The sequence below is a fragment of the Neopsephotus bourkii genome, unplaced genomic scaffold (assembly GCF_033783945.1).
Source record: "Neopsephotus bourkii isolate Nb327-2 ecotype Australia unplaced genomic scaffold, CSIRO-AGI_Nbou_v1 NB_1735, whole genome shotgun sequence".
Taxonomy (NCBI): domain Eukaryota; kingdom Metazoa; phylum Chordata; class Aves; order Psittaciformes; family Psittacidae; genus Neopsephotus; species Neopsephotus bourkii.
In genome coordinates, this window is record NW_026902209.1 from 41,951 (window position 1) to 55,190 (window position 13,240).

Sequence of the window (13,240 nt, forward strand, 5' to 3'; positions counted from 1 at the left end):
CCGTATTGCACTGTGTTTCGGATTTCAAGACCAAAACAATATTAATAACATTCCGATGTTTTGCCTGTTGCTAATAGTGCTTGCACAGCATTAAAGAATTCTCTTTTTCCCATGCTGAAAAATACCTTCACAGCATCAAGGCTTTCTTTTTCCACTATGTGCCATCACAGTAGGTAGGCTAGGGGCTGGGCAAGAAGTCTGTAGAGGACACATTATGGACAGCTGACATGAACTGGCCCAAGGGACATTCCATAGCATATAATGTCATGCTCGGTAAAGGAACTGGCATAGCAGAATAGGAAAGGGCAGGGGCTGTCTTTCAAGGTGGCTGTCACCTGGGCACTAGTTGAGCATATGTCTGCTTGTGAAAGGTAGTGAGTGATCGCCTTAGTATCCTTGTTTCTTTTCCCCTTTCCTTCACTTATGGGAAGTGTATAAGGATTTGGGTGCTTAGCAACTGGTCGGGGTGAACCCACCTCACCTTCAGTTATTTACTGAGTTACATGGTTTATCCGCTACCACAGCACAAGGGATGAAAAAGCAAAAGGCCAACATATTGCTTTAATGGGCCATCACCGTTTTAAGAGTTTTACCCTACAGTCGTCTGTGCCATCCAACAATCAACAAGTATCTGAAGTTAAAACAAACGTTCCACTTCAGTCCCAGAATTACCTGCTCTACGATAGATGCCAGCCTCCCAAGCGCCAAGCCACACTCATCCCCTCGAGTCACAACAGCACTACCCAGCTTCACTACAATCCGCTTTGCATGCTTCAGCTCACTGCGGTGCGCAAATGATTTTCCATGCGTGCGGCTGAGTGGCATAGTGATAAATGGGATGCTGCTCCAACAACGGATGGATTCATTCCTTAATCTTTGGTTATGATGAGGGAGATCTGTGGTTTAAAAAAAAAAAGAAAGAAAAAAACGCAGTTTTATTTCATTCAGACTTTAAGGCCTTGAAGTCATGTAACGTTTCCTCCCTTTCCAAGGCTACAGCTCACAATATACACTTCTCAGTGAGTGGGAACGAAAAGCTAACTTTCAAGTCACAAAAATAAAGAATAATATCCAAGCAGCACTAACCATCCTTAAGGTGTATAAGGCAATACCTCATGTGTCACAGAGCTTTGACTCTGCAAAACTAGGAGCCCAAACTGAAGGATGCTGTAAAAGAGCCCATACAGCTCACATTAGGAATGAAAGCAGATGGAAAGCACTTCCAAAATACTTCATATGAAGCTCTGCAGAGCCACAGTGATTTGTGTCTGAAGAAGGAGTCATGCACATAATATATGAATAGCGAGAGGTGTCCCTGTCCATGGCAGGGGGGTTGGTACTAGATGATCTTAAGGTCCTTTCCATCCCTAGCTATTCTATAATTCTATATCTGCAGCCCAAGCATGTCAGCTGGATAATTAATATAATATAGATAAGCCATACCACTTGAAAAAAATTTAAACTACATTTCCTTATTCAATATCTTCTTGTATTGCTATTTAGAAACTGCATTAAACCAGGTCAACTTTGGACAGTCTCAAGAATGCCAGGACAAAAAAAAAAAGGCTACTGACACCACATTCTGGGACCAAAAGTGCAACTTAGTCAAAAAAAAAATCAGACATTCATGAAAAAATTACAGAGATCAGAAGATCACACTGGATACTACTGAAAGGCATTTAAAGAACAATGCAATCATCAGGCACAGTCAACATGGTCAGGCAGTTGGACTAGATGATCACTGCAGGTCCCTTCCAACTGACCTGTTCTATCCTAATCAATCCTAAACAATATTTCATCTGAAGATGCAGAGGCTTCTTTACAAATCAATAAACATGGTCAGATTATGTGCCTTTATTTAATCTGTTCAGTCTCTCTGATTTTGATGCTCTATAATACAAATAGATTAATTTATAATTTAAAGTGACTATTCTGGGTATTATTTCTGCTGGAGAAAGATAGAAATGAACACAGTGCAACAGAAAAGAGAAATCAGTAATTTATTAATGTTTTAAGTAAATCTTTTGTTCTAAATGCAGAAGCAGCTTAAATGATTAACTGTAACTGAGGGCTGCACTAACACAGCACACACATAAAAGTAGAAAATGGAATCGTCCAGAGATGAGTTTCACTTACCCCTCATTTTCATGAGGTACTATCTGAGAATGCAAATAAGGCCTACAACACGTATGAAAGAATGGGTGAAGGAATCCAATTTAACTGTTCTTTCCAGCATTATACATAACTATATAGCAGTTACCTACCCTCATACAATATGACCAGAAAGAAGAACAAACAATTCATTTCCAATTCTCTTGCCTAGAGCTTTAGGATTTAGAAGGCAGCTTTGAGGGGTAACCACTGTCTGAAGAGACACCAAGAAACTACTCTTTTTTTTTAATTATTTTTATAAAAAATAAAACAGTTCTAGAACAAGCAGAGAATTTCCTTCCTCTCCACTAAAGTCCTAACTGCTAACTTTGCTCTATCCTGCATAAATCTATCCTTTGAATGATGTTAATGAGGTGATTTTCCTTAACACAGGAAAGAGTACAGGCATGCCCAGACACATACTGACCAGCATTATTAGAAATGTGTGCTTTCTCTCATACATACATAAACGTGAAATGGCTGCAATGGCATGTGGCGATAACACAAAGCACCATCCAGGGGAGCGGACAAGAGGGCTCAGAGCAGCTCGACACAACATTTTGAGATGCCTTCTGCAAGCCAAGGATATCTGCAAGTTAAAGTAAGGGAGGAGGGGGGAAAAAACTGGTTAAACATCAGTGACTTTTTATCTATATTTCTCTCCACACCCTCCCCCCAACTCTTCTTTGTCCTTACAGTCTTAATGAAATTTCCTTGTGCAAGAGACAGACAGCCCACACTCTCCATTTTGCAGAATCCTCAGACTGTGACTTAGAAGAACCAAAGGCCCCTATTCCCTCCCTACCTGCTGGCAGAAGATCATTATTAAAGATCAAGAACAAAATATGGTTCTCCAAGAAGGGAAAAGACCATTAGTGAGCGTACCTACAGTGGAGAAAAGTGGTAACTTTGTCCACAGAGAAACCTGGAAGAAGAAAGAGGGAAAAAAAAAGAAAAAAGAAAAAAGAAATTGAGAAGGTTGTAGCAGCCAGACTTCTCTGTACACCTCACAACAGAGCATCTATTATACTTCATATGAATCTCAGACCTAGTCAATATAGAAGACAGGCTGATTCCCTTTTAACTGAGCACTACCAAATGACAAGATGTTAACCATGATTACAAATAAGGACACCAATTTCCAAGGTATTTGGCATTAGTTTCCCTTAACTGAACTTGTAAACACTCAGAATTCTTGTAACAAAAAGTCCACTAGAGCAAGTACTCAGCAAACAAGGGATACACAATCAGCAATTTCCTGTGACAGGTTTAGTTGAATTAATGCATACAGTATCACAAAGAAAGGAGATTAACAAGAACCCAGTTCTCCCTGACAGTGCTTAAACCGTGAAACCTCTCCTCCCCCTTCTACAAAACTTGGATTCCTTTACTTGCTTTCCGTCCCTCTGCACTATTGGAACAGAGCAAATAGCATTGCACAAGCTATAAGGAGAAGGTATTGAAGAGAGGACAGGGAAAGCTCATAATAACTGCACTGGAAGACTGCTATTACAAATACCATGAAAATTACAGCTCCTGGCAGTTCAGCATAGGTGTACATGAACACTTAAAGTTGCTTCATTACCCTGCATCAATGTATTGTTATTATACCTCACTATAATCCTTACCAAAATATACACCTCTACATAAGGCAGCTGTCAGCAGATAACATTCTCTTGTTTTGTCCAGTAAACATTAAATAGCACAGCATTTTAACAATATTAATCTGCAATGTCTTTCCAGTTCTGTATTTCATCTGAAATGCAGTATTGACCACTGCCAGGATAAGGCAGCCAAAGGACTTGGAGCAGATGATACAACTAAGCAAGCAGTTCAAGTTCTCGTAACAGGGCAAGCTTAAAGGAGCTTGTTAACAGTATCAACCAGACGTGCCCTCTGAACCTCTCCCAGGCACCTCATGCACCTGCCTCTGGGAGGCACAGCAATTCCCACTGTTACGTGTCTACCTGTTTGAACTTCACCTTGAAGTTCACCCTCACATCTACTGTCATCCATCATCTTTCCAGTAGGTAGGGCCTTAGCTGTGTCTCAGAGAGATGCTTGGAGTTCAGCAGCTCCTGGCTAACAGCAGGTCCTTTATCCAGAACCCTTTGACCACAGTTATCCTGAGCAGAACTGCCTGTTCTTCTGGCAGCTCCTTTCACAAGACCATCTGCCTTAGTGAACAGAACCAGGCACTATGCCTGAAGTTTCAACCCCAGTTCCTGTTACAGCCTTTCCTGACAGGCCTTCGACTCCCACTGCAGTAATAATCACCTGGTATTGCAGTCAGTAAAATACAGACGCATACTAGCTAGCCGAAGCTGTGCCGTCTCCTGGGTTGCATGTACTGATGTGCCAGAGGACCACTTCACATTCTCACTACTGGGCTGCTGGCAACTAAAAGCAACCTTGTCTTTTGGAAGACTGCCCCTCATTTGCCTCTGCCAGAGACAACTTTGCTAATAAGCAGACAACGAGGAGTGAGAGAAAAGTGGTAGACAGCGCAGACCTTTTGAAGGAAGAAAAATAGGAAGAAATAAGGAATAGCACTAGCACATTTTTGAAACTAGATTGTGAGAAAAGGCAAAAATACTAACTTAACAAGAAGATAAAACCAAAAATTTTAAAGCAGCAGCAGACATCAAGAAAAGGAGGTAAGTGAAATGGGAATGATGTTGCCAGAGAGCACAGATAGAGCACAAGACACCCTGTTACAAACTGGTTTCCAGGCTAGTACGAGGCTACAGAAAAACTCCCTTCTCTCCTCCCGCTCAGTAAATAATTTAAAGTTAATTTCAATCATCATTTTCCACTCTACTCCCATTCCCACAATTTCCATGCTTGGGATGTTCTGGTCTACAGTAACAAACCGAAAAATGGTACATAACTTAGGGAAAAAAAAAAATAAACTCTTCTGCCTTACTTGGAGGGCAGGGAGCAATAACATGAAACATAACATGCATTATTCAGGTATTTCTCCAAGACTAATATCAACTTAAAAATCTGTTTCTTTCATTACCAGAGGAAAACCCACTCCCTCCAAACCAGTCTCCAAACCCGATTTTTAAAAATATAATTCTCCTATCATCTCTTTAATAAAAGTTATCATTATCACTTCTAGAAAGCAATAGCATTGGTTAATTTTCATTGATTTATGATCTTCAGAACGGCTGTTAAAGTAACACAGTATACTTAGATTCAGTTCAAAATCAGTGTTAAGTGACTCTGTCACCTTCCCAAGCATCAGAGCTCTAAACCCTAAAACTGATGCCTTTAACAGCAACAATCTGTAACGCTGATTTTTTAGTCTGTTGGCTGCAGCCCCACAGGATGTTCAAAACTATTTACAGCAAGTTAATAAAACTGAACATACTTTTTTCAGTTTTATATACAAGGAAACCAAAATCCTATAGAAAGTTACACAGAGATAAATTGAGGTTTTGTCTGGTTTGGGTTTTTTTTTTTTTTTTTTAACAGCTATGTTACCAATTAAAACTTTTGTGGAAAAATTTAAATCTGCAGTTCTTAGTCAAAACTCAGAAACAAGAAACCTTCCAATTGGGAAGCCAGTTCAGAAGAACTTCCTAAAATAAAGAAAAGCTTCAAATAAACTGTCTTCCGAACAGTTCGCACATAGCTTTGCCCAGGTTCTGTACAAGTTATACACACAGAGAACAGGGAATTCAAAGCAATATGCACCATACCATTTCTTTCTACCAAGAATCAGCAGGACAGTGTGGTCATGGCAGTCCGCAATTCTTGGCATTGCCTTGTACAGCAGAAAAAAAACCTGTCACTGGCCAGTTAGAATGGTTCCAAGTATCACTTTCAATCTGGTATCTCAATAGAGAGCATCTGCAGAAGCTCAATATCGTTCCATTCTGTTACACCTTGTGTGTAAGTTAAGCAGCACCAGCAGGGTGTACAGCAGCAGCACTAGAGACAGCACCAGGACCTCCTGCCCTGGAAAGGGTGAGCTGAGGAAGGGCACGATTCACACTAGGAGACAACAGCACCCATTCGAGCACAGACAGGAAGTTCAGTTTAATGAAAAGCAATGGCAGACAAACTACTTCTTGCACACGTATCACTGACGTCTGCAGGCGTCACACCCTGGCCAAGCACGTAGATCCAGCAGAATTCCCGTACCTGACCCCTCCTGCTGAAGCTGCAACACGGGTGTCCCGGAGAAGCAGCACATGCAGGGAGCACGGGAAGCAGAGGTAGCGGCGCCAGCCCCAGCCTCTCCCAGCAGATGCCACATCAGCACTGCAAGCGCAGTCTGAAAACCAGCTGCCTGCTGACGTAACCCTGGGGCCTCCAGCCTCATTCCTCCCATCAGCACGAACACCTTCCTGCCTGCTGTCCCAGTGGATGATGTAATTCTACTCCACGTTGCAGCACAAAATCCAGGGCTTTACCAGTTCCAGCATTAACAACTGTTTTCTGTCTAGTCCCAGACTAGTCCAGACAGCCCTTCCCACAGCTCAGGGTGCCTAGCCATCTCCCACATCCAGCTTCCCTTGACCTGGATTCTCCCTGTGCTGCAGACAGTAGATTAAAGCAGTCTGCAGCAAAACTTATAACAGTGGATTCGCTTCCTCAAACCCTTTATCTCCTTTGTTTTCTCTGCAGCCCAAATCCCTCCACAAGGGCCAAAAGTGCTGGCTTTGCTCTTCTCTTATAGAACAGAATCACAGAATAGCTAGGGTTGGAAAGGACCTTAAGATCATCAAGTTCCAACCCCCCTGCCATGGGCAGGGACACCTCCCTCTAAACCGTATTACCCAAGGCCTCATCCAACCTGGCCTTGAACACTGCCACGGATGGAGCATTCACAGCCTCCCTGGGCAACCCATTCCAGTGCCTCACCACCCTAACAGGAAAGAATTTCCTCCTTAGATCCAATCTAAACTTCCCCTGTTTCAGTTTTAACCCATTACCCCTTGTCCTATCACTACTGTCCTTAATGAAGAGTCTCTTCCCAGCATCCCTATAGGCCCCCTTCAGATACTGGAAGGCTGTTCTGAGGTCTCCACGCAGCCTTCTCTTCTCCAGGCTGAACAGCCCCAACTTTCTCGGCCTATCTTCATATGGGAGGTGCTCCAGTCCCCTCACCATCCTCGTGGCCCTCCTATGGACTTGTTCCAACAGTTCCATGTCCTTTTCACGTTAAGGACACCAGAACTGCACACAATACTCCAGGTGAGGTCTCACAAGAGCAGAGTAAAGGGGCAGGATCACCTCCTTCGACCTGCTGGTCCCGCTCCTTCTGATGCAGCCCAGGATACGGTTGGCTTTCTGGCTGCAAGCGCACACTGAAGCTGGCTCATGTTCATTTTCTCATCGACCAGCACCCCCAAGTCCTTCTCCACAGGGCTGCTCTGAATCTCTTCTCTGCCCAGCCTGTAGCTGTGCCTGGGATTGCTGCGACCCAGGTGTAGGACCTTGCACTTGTCATGGTTAAACTCCATGAGGTTGGCATCAGCCCACCTCACAAGCATGTCAAGGTCCCTCTGGATGGCATTCCTTTCCTCCAGCGTATCAACTGAACCACACAGCTTGGTGTCATCGGCAAACTTGCTGAGGGCGCACTCAATCCCACTGTCTGTCAGTGACAAAGATGTTGAACAAGACCGGTCCCAACACCAATCCCTGAGGGACACCACTCATTACAGGTCTCCAGCCAGACATTGAGCCATTGACCACAACTCTTTGTGTGCAGCTATCCAGCCAATTTTTTATCCACCGAGCGGTCTATCCATCACACTGATGTCTCTCCAGTTTAGAGACAAGGATGTTGTGTGAGATGGTGTTGAATGCTTTACACAAGTCCAGGGAGATGATGTCAGCTGCTCTACCGCTGTCCATCAGTTCTGTAGCCCTTCATAAAAGGCCACGAAATTGGTCAGGCAGGATTTCCCCTTAGTGAAGCCATGCTGGCTGTCACCAAGCACCTTGTTGTTCTTCGTGTGCCTTAGCATGCCTTCCAGGAGAATCTGCTCGAAGATTTTGCCAGGCACAGAGGTGAGACTGACTGGTCTTTAATTCCCCGGGTCATCCATTTTCCCCTTCTTGAAAAGGGGGGTTATAGTTCCCTTTTTCCAGTCATTGGGAACTTCACCTGACTGCCATGATTTTTCAAATATGATGGCCAGCGGCTTAGCAACTTCATTTGCCAGGTCCTTCAGGACCTGGCTTTCATCAGGAGCCATGGACTTGTGCACATTCAGATTTTTAAGATGGCCTCGAACCAATTCCTCTCCTACAGTGGGCCTAAGGTCTTCATTCTCACAGTCCCTGTGTCTCCCTTCCAAGACTTGGGTGGTGCAGTCAGAGCCTTTGCCAGTGAAGACGGAGGTAAAGAAGTCATTGAGAACCTCAGCCTTCTCCAAATCCTGTGTAGCTAGTTCTCCCGAGAGCTTCCTGAGGGGGCCTACGTTCTCCCTAGACCGTTTTTTATTTGCTATGTACCTGTAGAACCCCCTCCTGTCATACTTAATATCCCTAGCCAAGTTTAATTCTAACTGGGCCTTAGCTTTCCTAACCTGGTCCCTAGCTTCCCTGACAATATCCCTGTACTCTTCCCAGGACACCTGTCCTTGCTTCCACTTTCTATAAGACTCTTTTTTTCATTTGATTTTTCCTCAGCATATCTCCCATATCTCATTTACATTAATTTTTAAATTAAGAGAATAATTAAACATTTAGGTTGGAAAAAGACATTTAAGATCATTAAGTCCAACCATAAGCCTATCACTACCAAATCCACCATTAAACCATGTCCTGAAATGCCACATCTACATGTCTTTTAAACCCCTCCACCGCTGTGGGTATGGTGGGAGGGGTGACTCCTTCACTGTCCTGGGCAGCCTGCTCCAATACCTGATCCTCCTTTCACATTTTTCCTAATATACAGTCTCAACCTTGCCGACACAGCTTCAGGCTATTTCCTCTTGGGAGGTACCTCGGCAGAAGAGGTATCCGCACCTCCCTCCATCCTCCTGTCAGGTATAGTTGTAGAGAGTGATAAGGTGCCCCCTGAGCCTTTTCCATGCTAAACCCCCACAGATCCCTCAGCCTTTTCTCATTACACTTGTGCTCCAGGCCCTGGACCAGCTTTGCTGTCCTTCTCTGGCCCCGCTCCAGCACCTCAATGTCTCTCTTGTAGAGAGGGGCCCAGAACCAAACACAGGATTCAAGGTGCAGCCTCACCACTGCCCAGTACCAGGGGGTGATCACTGCACTGGTCCTGCTGGCCACACTATTTCTCACACAAGCCAGATGCCACTGGCCTTCTTGGCTACCTGGGAAAAAGCTGGCTCATGCTCAGCTTCATCAATCCACATCCCCAGGTCCTTTTCCCTGAGCAGTTCTCACAACCGTGGAAGCCTCATGAAAAGTGATCAATATGCATGTGCTGGGGGTAGAGCTCAAGACACTTGCAAAAACCTCAATAGTCTCAAGAATTAACAGAAGACCCAACTCACAATTATCACTATCTCCACACAAGTGAAAAGTAAACAACACCCCCAAAACAACCACCCAAAAGAAATATAAGGTCATCACTTTGTTAAAAGACTATCTAGAGATTTCCACTTGCTAGAAGTGGATTTTGTTTTCATTATCATAGTGCACATAAACCCTACTCTCCCCTCCTCCCACTCCAATTACTAGCAAAGATAAACCCTGTGTATGTAACTGCAGAATAAAGACAACTCCAACATCAGCATGTTGGTCACTCACAATCACAGCAGCTGAGTTTTTACATTAAGCCAAGCCTTCATTTTGTTTTGGGCTTTTTTTTTTTTGTCACAGATAACAAGAAACAATACTGCCCTCATTTTAGGCTCACCTGGCCAATTTTTAGCACACAAAACTTCTTTGAATGTACTTCCAAATAAAAAGCAACAGGTTTTCCTCTATCCCTGCAGCAGATGATGAGGAGCTGCTTTTCTTTTTTTCAGACACTGAAACAGAGGAAGAACTGGTAAGAGAAAATGAACAGAAACTAAATTGGTACTTTCATTTGTCACATGAAACTAGTAGTTTTATGGAAGGATGCTTGTTAGTGGTAAGGGATCCTAAAGTTCCTACCTGGTCATTAGTTATTTACCTCAGTGTACAGCAAGTATAGTAGGAAGTGAGCAGTGGAAAACTATGCTTTCAGATAGTTAATGGTAGTGAACACCTTGAGTAATCTTAAAAGAGAGTTCCATCTTCAAGAAGCATGGGACCATCTTGATGGAATTAACAGTTTGTGCAGGCAGACCTGCTACAGCCCACATTCAGTCCTAGACACAACTGCAACACAGGTTTATCTCTGTGCAAAGACTTCCCCACACACACCTAATTAAAACAAAAAAAAATAAAAAGCACACAGAGTAGCTGCTTTAGTCAAGATTACCAAGTGAGGAACACAGGGACACAAATTTGTTTAAACAAGCACTAGTCCTCACTACGAAACCTCAAGATAGGGTTACTTAGCATCTTTCAAGCATTTCCTTACTCCTAACATAATCTCTTTACTCTTGCATTGATCAAATCTGCCTACTTTCTTCTAACACCTTTTTTTCAGCACTGAGAAGCAGTTTTCAGCACTGAGCAGCAAAACATCCAGTTCCACCAGCTGTTATGGATAAAGATCATAGAACTGGTATCCCAGTTCTGCTCCAGTTTTCCGAGAGCCCCAAAATAAACATTCTACAAGTGCCAAAGATCATTCAGGAAAAGCAGTTAAGACTGAATAATCATTTCTAATAGCTATGGTTAGTAGAGTGACAATAATGTCACTAAGCAACAAGGTGCAAATCAGGTACCTGGACACATATTCATATCCAGGAGAAACTGTAGAGAGGGACATGCAAAAATGGAATGAAAAGTCTGAAAAATGTAGACTGAAGTCAGCACTTTTGTTTAATGTTTCAGGAGAAAGACTGACTACTATATTTAGTACCCTGGCCTTTCTTCCAGAACCTCTTACAGAAATTTTAGTCGCACTTTGTCAGCCTAATTTTCTTTCTATTCATATGCTCCATACCCAAATCCCTATTGTGCAAGCTCTTCAACAACTGCCTTTTGGCAACAGTTAAGTCAGTCAGCCGCAACTTCCTAAGGAAAACTAGAAAATACTCACCAGCTGTAGGATTTATGTCTAAGCCCCTGTCCTATCATTTCCAAAAGAAGAGCACCACTCAAAGCAGTATTCATCAGCATCTCAACCTGAAGGGAACCGTGCATGCTCAGCTCAGCAGTACCTCCAGTTCCTTATTTTTAAGCCATTTGCCTTTATCTACCTTTCCCTTTTTTTTTTGTTCTCTGCCCTCACAATGTGCTTCTTTTGGAGTTGGAGAGAAACAAGATGGCATTTAGTTTCTATAAAGGCTAAGCTAACACCCAAATCCTAATGAGGAAAATGAAAGTAAAACACAAAAGTAGAAGAGCAGTCTGTCATATGCCCAGACAAAGTACACAGGCAGGACAAGAAAGCACTTAAAACTACCTGAGTACTCTCCTAGTCTCCAGCTTTGTGTAGCTCTGGGGCTATTCACCTTCTCCACACCAATCATGATTTTACAGACTTACAGTGCACCCAACCTCTCATTGCTCCTTCTGCTGTTGTCCTAGCACCAGAAGTGTGTCAGTTTTGGCACGTCTCCTGCTCAAAGCTGCAGTTCCCACCCCCCCTTCAAAAAACAGCTTTTTACCAATATTGCCAGTGATTATGGTAATATTCTGGTCATAGACCAACTGACCCACCTGTCTACACAGTCATGTGAGTACTGCCACCACCAAGAGAGATCCACAGCAACTTCTTAGCCTGCACTGCCATTACTATATTAGTATAGGATGCTCTTGCTGTTCTTGTATCAAGGCTATTTCATATGTACAATAATTTCCATTGCTCTTCCTCCACCTCCCCAATTATCCTAAACAGAGTTCAGCATATTAGTCAAGGGAGAGTCCATAACTACACAGAATACTCGAGTTTGGACAAAGCAAGGGTTTATATAGTTACATGATACCATCTTTTAATCTGCACTTCATTCCTTACCTGATAATTTCTGCCATTCTATTTGACTTTTGGCTTTCACTACACCTTGAACTGACTTTTCAGAATACCATCCACAGTGACTCTCAGATGTTTTCTTCCCTGGATCCTGCAGAAAAACACAAGAAAGCATTGCATTCATATTCTTACTAATACAACACGCAACAAGAGCAGCTAAAAAACCGCGGAGGCAAAACTGAAAGGTGCTCACTCTGCCACTGAATACACTTCTTATAACAACTCTGGCAAGAGCAGTTTAGAACGGGAAGGTGGTACAGCAAACAAATGAGTAAAGCACTTAAAAAATTACTGACACAAACACAGTAAAGGTAACACTTTCTAAAATGGCTAAATATAAATATTTTAACACAGGGAAGAAAAAACCCCATTACTTTAACACTTAATAAGTTGTCTGTCAGTGTCAAGTTTGAGAAGAGAAAGAAGGTAAATGCTTCCAAGCATCCATCACCGTCAGCACAGCCATAAGCATTTACATGAGCATTTTAGTTACCTTTCATTTAAGAAATTAAAACTGCTCTTGATTTCATAGTTCAGAGACACTTGCCAGAGGCTTTTGGAAAACTGTCTAAGCTTTGCTCGTTAAGTCTCCTTTACCTACAGTTTTATTACTTCTTTCAGGGAGCTATCAAGTTTCTTAAAAACCCCTCTTATCTGCTCGTGTTACATCTCCAGTGAGGAAACGGCAAACAACACCGGCTTATCACCAAGAAGTCACAACCCAGGTAATCGTTTTTACGTGTCACGCAAGTGTCAGGAGGGTTTGAATATTTTCTTTGGATATGGAGAAATCCTGTGAGTGGACACAGGAAAGGAGCAAGAAAAAGGAAACCTCAAGAGGAGCAACACGAAGAACAATGAGGCCAACACTGCTCTTACCTAGTCTAGTGCTTGCAGTCTAGTCAAGTGCTAACCCTAACTCCACTCTGCCAGTATCTCCACTCAGTAGCAAAGCTCTGCGGCAATCAAGATCTGAAGCAAAGCCTACGAGGCTCTGGGAAGCTGGCGAGGACCAGT

General features: G+C 43.0%; 1 protein-coding gene across 7 annotated transcripts in view; it reads right to left on the reverse strand.

Moving 5' to 3' along the window:
* ALDH18A1 (aldehyde dehydrogenase 18 family member A1) overlaps window positions 1–12,314 on the reverse strand; it is a 36,776-nt gene extending 24,462 nt beyond the window's left edge. For 4 of the 7 annotated variants that reach the window (XM_061376757.1, XM_061376760.1, XM_061376759.1 and 1 more), the window contains exons 1-4: window positions 12,209–12,314; window positions 10,010–10,124; window positions 2,617–2,740; window positions 673–896 (exon numbers count right to left, since the gene is read on the reverse strand). In XM_061376757.1, the coding sequence (XP_061232741.1) occupies window positions 673–896; window positions 2,617–2,710 (318 nt within the window). In that variant the 5' untranslated portion in view covers window positions 2,711–2,740; window positions 10,010–10,124; window positions 12,209–12,314. Of the gene's footprint in view, window positions 1–672; window positions 897–2,616; window positions 2,741–6,303; window positions 6,402–10,009; window positions 10,125–10,251; window positions 10,370–12,208 lie in introns of those variants that run through there. The other 3 variants (XM_061376755.1, XM_061376758.1, XM_061376756.1) reach the window with 3 other exon arrangements.
* Between the last annotated feature and the right edge of the window lie 926 nt (window positions 12,315–13,240).